The sequence below is a fragment of the Gekko japonicus genome, unplaced genomic scaffold (assembly GCF_001447785.1).
Source record: "Gekko japonicus isolate JY-2015 unplaced genomic scaffold, Gekko_japonicus_V1.1 scaffold433, whole genome shotgun sequence".
Classification (NCBI taxonomy): domain Eukaryota; kingdom Metazoa; phylum Chordata; class Lepidosauria; order Squamata; family Gekkonidae; genus Gekko; species Gekko japonicus.
The window spans coordinates 840475-849010 of NW_015160222.1; the positions used below are offsets into that span (position 1 = coordinate 840475).

The following is an 8536-nucleotide window of genomic DNA, read 5'->3' on the forward strand; positions in this document are numbered from 1 at the left end:
AAATAGAATACGGCCACAGTAGTAAATGCCCAGAAAAAAATAGAAGCACCATCCTGGCATGAGCACTTCTCCAACTATGCTGGACAGAAGGATCAGGCAACACATGAATCTTTCGGTTCTGCTTCTATAATCTGCCTCCCCTGCTGATCCTAGCCTCCTTATTCCCCAAATATATTCCTTCCTTCTTCTCTACCATTCTGTGGGCTGCTCAGAGAAAGAAAAGCCTCACCCTTCAACTTACTACCCCCCACACACTCCAGAGATGCTGTATGCTCGTAACAAAACTGAAGGTGGGTGCTGATTCTGGATTAGCCTGTGGGAGGAACTTCTAGCATAACTGGGATGGTTTCCACTAGGAATCATCTGATTTGCCTGCTGCTGCTTATTCCCCAAGTGCTTGTGTGATTCTATAGGCCATCTAGTTATACTCAAAACACAGTAATTCCTCTAATTTCGGATTTAATATTGCTCTTTCAAACCACCTGCATTTTCCAGCCTTTGCTTGTGTGTTCAATGAAAGTCAAAACTTAAGTATAGCCTTCCTCATTGTTAAGTCCTTTCCCAAAGTATAGCCCATGATTGGGCTCTCTTCAAGCACAGACAAAAGATCATTTGACATGGACAACTGGAAGTATTCTTATGAATGCATATATGAATAGTTTTCACATGTACTCCAAGCATTTCTGGTAACAACTGCAACCCACTGACTCTACATGGTGGTGGTGGAAAGCTGACTTACGGCAACCCGCTAGGGTTTTCAAGGCAAGAGGCATTAAGAGGTGGTTTGCCATTGCCTGCCTCTGCATAGTGATCCTAGTATTCCTTGGGGATCTCCCATCCAAATACTAACCAGGGCCGACCCTGCTTAGCTTCTGAGATCTGACAAGATCAGGCTAGTCTGGACTATCCAGGTCAGGGTGACTCTACATACTTAGATTAAATTCACAAAAAACTTAAAATGACAACCCAACCAATTCAGTATCATAAGGCCAGCCAGGCCTAACGGAACAGCTACCTTGTTTACATTTTATGAAAGTCAAAATATTCTGTCAATAAACTAGCCTTGAAATTTAAAATGTTACTAATTGCTTGCAATGCTCTTGAGAAGTCAAGGACTCTGAAGCACAGCAGACCTGCACTTGATAATGGCCAACATTTTCTTGGAGCAAAAATAGTATTAAATTAGAAACGTATGCTCTAATGAGAGAATTAAAGAGCAAGAGAATGGGCCCCCCTGAATGCTTCCCCCCCCACACCAAGTTCAATGGCCAGTCTCCCCTTTGACACACAGGATATGAATGACATGCATTACATTTAAGGTACAGCCCCCAAATTTTTCATTTCCCCTCTGCTGTGCATCTCCTTACACTCCCCACATCTTTGCATGTCTCCCAAATAACCAAAGAAAGACTCGTATTGTCTGGGCTAGAAACAATTCCCAAAGGAAGACCACCCACTCTGGGTTGACAGATACTGTTACGTACTGTGATCCCAGCCCAGTCCACAGCTGGGATGTTTAAACAGCAGCCTACATAATGATTTGAGGATTATTTTATTTGTGCGGTAAAAGTCACAGTGACATTTTTTAAAATTTTGGATCAACTACTGAAATAAGATTACCACCAGACTCACCTCATATGCCTTAAACAGCCTACTGCATATTCTCGCACATATTGATCTGGATAATTGAAATCCAATAATTCTAATGCTTCTCTGGGAGGCAGTTTGGCCCATATTTGAAGAAGGGCCTGAAGCTGTTAAGGAAAGAAAGAGAGACATCACAATGACTAGACAGATATTTTCTGAGGGTATTCATAGGTAGAATTCTTTAGTATTTCAATTACACAAAAGGTGGGGATGCTAGCCTAACCTATCATCCCCCACACAGTTATGAAACATATTTTCTAGTGTTGGCAGTTTCTTCCTCCTTTAGTGCAAGCAATATAGCCAACTCAACAAAGAAGACCAAGTGCACAAGAATTTAATTCAGATAAAATATCAAATGAAAAATGGATGGAGTACAAGATGGTTTGGGACATGACAAATCACAGGGCTTGGATTATCCAAGAAGGTAGAATACCTCAGATTATACGGAGCTCCTTCTAATACCTTGAGAAACAGAAAACAGTGTTGTGCTTACCTGTAACTGTTGTTCATCGAGTTGCCACTGTGCAGGCGCACATGGGTACTGTGCAGGCCAGCCGCCAGAGGATTTCTAGCTAGCATAGTAACAGAGTGGGAGGAGCCCCTCCCAACTGGAAACATGTAAGCCGTTTCCCACCTAATGGCCATGTGATCCAGGGAGGGGTGCCACACACTTTCTCAGTGCTCCTGAACCGCCACTATGATCTTAAATATTTAAATAAATTATATATATATATATATACTGTTTTTATAATTTTGATTTATGAGCCACACTTCTCTGAGTTCAGAGCGCTCAGGGCAGTTAGCAACAGGAAATCCATACAATTTAAAATAAAAAAAGTTTGAAATAGCTAAAAACATTTTCAAATGGCGCTAAATAAATCTATACATTGCATTACTGTCTCACAAACAGACGGAAAAGGAAGCAGGATGGGGGAGGGGGAGGGGGAGGGAGTGCTAGATGAGATGGTGCCGGTTGATGTCCTCAACCAAAAGCCTGATGGGACATCTCTGCCTTGCAAGCCCTGCGGAACTGCACCAGGTCTCACCGAGCGCAGATGTTATTCAGCAGACTTCTATCATGGGCATTTATAATTTTAATTTAATTTTTCGTGTGTGCTCACAGCGGGGTAGGAGGGAAGGATGTGTGCCTGCATAGCAACAACTTGATGACTAACAGTTACAGGTAAGTGCAACACTGTTTTTATCACCGTTGTCTTCTGCAGTCCCACATGGGAGACTGCCAAGCTAATTTACCAGGTGGTGGGGGTGAGCCATTTTACTGTAAAATCGACTGTAGTACAAGGACAAGGACAAACAGATTAAAAAACAGTTTTTATTCGAGAGCTATTATTGCTTTAAATGCTGTATGAATTGGAATTTGGTGGTTTTGTTGACATTGGTGGTTAAGTTGCAATGTGAACCCTAATGATTGTGTGAGTGTATATGAGTATGGTTGTGTGAGTGTATATGAGTATGCTTGTAGATCACCGAATGATTGCACCTTAATTTCGTTGTAAGTGTTAAAAGAAGCCCACGTGGCAGCTTTTCAGACTTCCAGTGATGGGATGCCTCGATGAAATGCAGCGGACCCTGCTTGTGCCCTTGTGAAGTGTGCTGTATCTGCTAAGGAACAGTTTACAGATGCCAATGCATACTTTTTTTATTGTTGAAACTATCTATCTTGAAATGGTCTGTGCGGGTGCTGCCTTCCCTATACAGTGGCCAGCAAAGCAAAGAAACAGTTATGGGGTTCTTCTAATGTCACCTGTTCTTTTCAAATGAAATAATGCACGTTTGACATTCTAGGTGTGTAGTCTCTTTTCTGCTTCAGATGAAGGGTGTGAAAAGAACATGAGAAGTGAAATATCTTGGTTTAGATGGAATTTGGACACTATCTTGGGCAAGAATTTCAAACTAGGTCTTAGCACCACTCTCTGGTCATGGAATTTGATGAATGGACAAGTCAGTCATAAAAGCTGTGATCTCACCTTACCCTCCTTGTTGAAGTGATAGCTACTAGGAAGGCTATTTTTAATGTGAGATACTCCATGAAACAAGTGGCTAAAGGCTCGAAAGGAGGACACTTTGCCGATCAAAGGTAGGGGAGGAAATGTGTACAGGAGCCCTTGGTTCCACTGTAACTGGAAAGTATCCCCTAGGGAACAGGGGTCTGCTCCTGCCCTGGTGCAGAACCAAGGCGTTTTTGCACTGTGACGTGTAGCAAACAGGATGACTGAACGGAACCCCCATCTTGCAAAGATGGGGTATGTCAGTGGGGAATGGACCATTTGTGACTGTACTCCCCGAGTCTGTCTGCTTTAATGTTCTCTACACCTGCAATATGTATGGTGTGGAGACAAATGTGGTTTGCCATGGCCCATTCCCATATTGCCATGGCTGTCCGACACAGAGAAAGGGAAGAGGTACCCCCTTGTTAGTTGATGTAATACATCACAGTTGTATTGTTGGTTTGGATGAGGACCTTCTTCCTGTGTAGTAAATCTGAAAAGTAGTTAAGGGCATTATGAATAACTGTCATCTCTAAAAATTTGATGTGTAACCCCATTTCTGTGTCAGACCAAGTGCTATGGATACTTCTATTCCCACACTGTGCCCCTCAACCACAAAGGGAAGCATCAGTGGTAACTGTGATTTGCAAAGCGCACATCCCAAAAGGCATATCCAACATCAAGTTGGTGTCCAGCATCCACCAGTCTAAATCCCTAAGAATCCATCTGGGGATCAAAAAATAGTTTCCCTGGGAATGTCATGCAGGACTGAACACTCATAGAAACCAATTATATAACGTTCTCATTTTCAATCTAGTGAATGGAACCACAAAAACTGCCGAAGCCATTAATTCGAATCGTTTCTGAATGTTAACCACCTTTTGGAAGCAATTATTTTTAAAATGGGCAACCATGCTTTTTATGAGTACCACTCTGTCTGATTTTAGCATTTTAGCAGCCTGAGAATCCAAAATAGTTCCAATAAATGGAATCTATGGTTGGGGAATAATCTGGATCCAAAATAGCTTCAATAAATGGAATCTGTTGTTGTAGGCTTAGAAGCCAAAGGTGTCGGTTCTGATCCCTTTGCCACAGTCGTGGACTCGGATCTATGCAATCTGTGTTCAGATTTCACTTTGTTTTTAGGTGGCGGTTCCAATGCCAAACAGTTCAGCCTGGTTTCAGACTGCTTGGAACACTTTCTAGCGGCATCTGATCTCTGAACTGAGTGCACAGAAATCACAGGTGGCACACAAGACACATGGACAGAACGAGGTTGTGGTGCTGGATCTATTGTCTGCTTCACCTGGGCAGGTAAGTGAGCAGAAAGAACTTTCCCCATAGTGCAGTTTTTAACAGGAGTGCTCTGTTGACTCTTGCCTTGGGGGGTGAAACACTAGCAGATGGAAAATGCTGCAACATTATGATCCTTGCCCAAGCAAATGAAGAATACCTTGTGCTCATTGGTCTTTGTCATTTTGGTCGAGCACTTTGGGCATGTTTTGAACAACAATATCTTTTGTCAAGATCATGGATGAGGTAAAAATTCACGAGCTAACTACAAGGTGTTCTTCAGCAGTGGCGAACTAAGAACTGAGGGAGTGTGTGGATCCCCTCCCAGGAGTGCATGATCATTAGGCAAGAAACGGCTCCCGCGTTTCCAGTTGGGAGGAGCTCCTCCCACTCTATTATTATGCTAGCTAGAAATCTTCCAGTGGCTGTGGGAGGCAACCATGTGGGAGTTTTTTTTAAAGCATTGATGCAAATAAGCCATTTTGATTTCCTGAGGCTTCCCTGGCATCTTGTCTGAAGAACTCCCTTGTAAATATGAAGCTGCCAAACATCGTATCGTTGAGCTCAAAATGTTCTAATCTGATCACCAGTTTCACTCCAGGATCTCCAGGAGAATGATCTTTCCCATCACTTGCTACCTGAGATGCCTGGAACCGGAGACATCAGGGATTGAACCTGGGACTTTCTGCACACAGGGCAGGTATTCTTCCATTGAGCCTTAGCCTCACCCCAGCACTGCCATTCTAACATTACTAGATGACTATGAGTTGCAGCCACAGAAGAACAGCAATTACACCAATCCCCTAACATGTGAACAGACCCACAGACAAAACAGATGGATAAAAACCAGACACTCCACGCTACCATCATTTTGCAAAAAAGCAAAACAGAATTGTTTAGGAGGGCATTCTTGTAGAGCTGTGACGTAATGGATCAGCTCAGAAGCTGACCTCTATTAAGGAGAATGTGTATTCTCCCCCAGTTCTTCAATCCTAGCCCCACTGCATTATGTTGTTGTACCAGGAATCTTTACTGTTAAGATATAAATATCACAAAGTTTGAGACCAGTGGCACCTTTAAGACTAACAAAGTTTAATTCTGGGTATAAGCTTTCATGTGCATGCACACTTCATCAGATGCACATGAACGCTTATACCCAGATTTAAACTTTGTTGGTCTTAAAGGTGCACTGGACTCAAACTTTGTTCTATTGCTTCAGACCAACACAGCTACCCACCTGAATCTAGATTCAAATATTGTTATCATCGAAATGTTATCATATTTTGCATTTGGCTTATTGCTAGAACTATTCAGTCAATTATACTTGTAACCTGCCTTGAGTCCAGGTGACAAAGGCAGACTAGAAACAAAAATAGATAAAAGAAATAAGACATTATTTTAGTGATAGGCTGTTCTGAAATTGAGCACTGAAAGGAACCATTTTCTCTTAAGAGTTATGCTGAAGAGAAAATTATTTCTGTTGCAGCAGATTCCTTGAAGCATTTTACAACTCATGACGAGCCTTTACGACAAGAGAACATTTCAGTTAACACACACAAATATATTACTTAATATTTTTTAAATAAAAAAGCAGCCTGCTTGAAACACAGGAAGATGGGCAAGACTGACATCTGTACTGATGTTTGATCTGTTGGCATCTGCATATCTAATTCACAATATGGCTTAATCCACATGGATCAAAAAAAATCTGCATGGGGCACCAAAAGAGGGGAAATTTTTCAAACAAATCTCAGGGAGCCTCCAGGTTTGAGGAAAAATCAATGAAAAAAAGATGAAAGGGAATCGAACTCACTCAAACAGCTGAAACAATGTCTATGCATATGCATAAATGGCAACTTACAGAAAAAACAACAACCAAGAACTAGCAATTCTATCGTGGTTGCCATTTTGGAATCGCCTAGCAACAACAGCAAACATTGCCATAGGTGGAAAAGTAGGCATTAGTAAGAAAACAGCAGCAGTGGGAGCAAAGGTGGTGGGGGAGATATGGGCAGGAGTGTGGAGAAAGAGCAAAGGAAATGGGGGCCAATGGGAGTATGGGGTATCTTCTGCCCCACAAGGTCCTTGCAGTTAGAAGTTGGGCATGGTGTGTGGGAGAAAAATCTGTTACAATTCTTGTTTTAATGCTACATCTGTGCACACCCTGTATGATCATATCCTGGATTGTATTCAGTCTATGGATCAATGACTCTGAGGGTTTGGCCCTAAAATGTTCTCTTGGTAGCAGAAACAGACTGTCCAAACTATAAGATCTGTTTGAGAAAATTTATGACTGCTGGATGAATCACCCAAGCCAAGGTGCTGCCTGTGACAACTCCAGACATAATCTTATTATACAAACCCCACAGTGCAGAAGTAACACATGAATCAGCCATCACTGCCAAGCACTGCTACGACTGGACTGTATGCTGATGCTGCAGGAAATCTTGGACTTGTCTAATGGCAATGAAGACTCCTACTAAGTATCAAAATGTGTGCTCATATAAAATATTATTCTGTTGCCACTAAGACTACGCCAGCTTTAAACTCTTACCATCAGAGACTGCAATTATTCAACTAGAAGATGTTAAGCGATATGACCTTAGAGGAAACAAGAGCTCAATGACCTGAAAAGCTGCCAAGAAAATTCCAAAAATACAGGCTGTTCTTGTTTACATTCCTCCTCTGAGCCTGAATTAGGAGGGAAATGCTGGCCAGCTAGATCAACATCCCAGGTGGGTACCGGCTGATCTAAATGTGACGGTCAGAGGCCAATGAGGGGACTTGTCACATTTGGGCAGAAAGGAAAGCTTTCTTAAGCTAAAGCCAAAACCAAAACACAACCAGAATCAACCAAGACAATGAGTCCTGCGTCCTTAGCAGTTTCTCAGATATGTTAACTATACAAAAAAAATTACTTAATCAGCATGGAAAGCCTTTCCTATAATGAAAGCATCTCTACTTAACTTGCCTGATGTTTTTCTGTGGTATTCTGTTGTATAACAAAATGCTCCTACATCATCCTCCAACCACAGGGAGCATTTATATGGCTGATATTATTTTGCATCTCACACAGCAAGCATGAGAGACCTTTTTGGCTCCTTGTTTTGAACTGGTGGCTGTTTTAAAATTGAATACACATAAATGGTCCGGTGAAGATCTACTTAAATCGCAGTTTGGCTGGCCATCCATAGTCTGTCATGTGTATTAAACATCTTTTTGATACTTCTACAATTATATTGTTTATTTTCTGTGTATTGTTCATAATCATATGCTTGTCATATTTTCCATATTGCAGGTTCAGGTTGTGTTTTCATTTTGTAGAAGAGTGTTCCTTCTCGTCTCTCCCCCCCACCCTCGTTACTTTAACCACTATACTATACTGGCTGTTAGTTCAATTAGCTCTTGTTCAGAACTGCAGTTTTAACCAACAAGTCAAGGAGTGTGAATGGAAGTGAACACAATTCCTCTGCAATAATGGATAACTAACCCATAGCAATGAAGACATCTCATGTGACTTGTTTGGTGTCAGACAGAGGCCTGGAATTACTTTTTGTCATCTATCATGCAACTTTTTTGTATGCAGG

General features: G+C 41.8%; 1 protein-coding gene across 1 annotated transcript in view; it reads right to left on the minus strand.

Annotated features, from left to right (window-relative positions):
- The window catches only part of PIK3CB (phosphatidylinositol-4,5-bisphosphate 3-kinase catalytic subunit beta), a 130288-nt gene that overhangs the window by 35461 nt on the left and 86291 nt on the right, over positions 1–8536 (minus strand). Inside the window, exon 14 of the mRNA XM_015411297.1 lies at positions 1633–1754. Within this exon, the coding sequence (XP_015266783.1) occupies positions 1633–1754 (122 nt within the window). The remainder of the gene's footprint in view (positions 1–1632; positions 1755–8536) is intronic.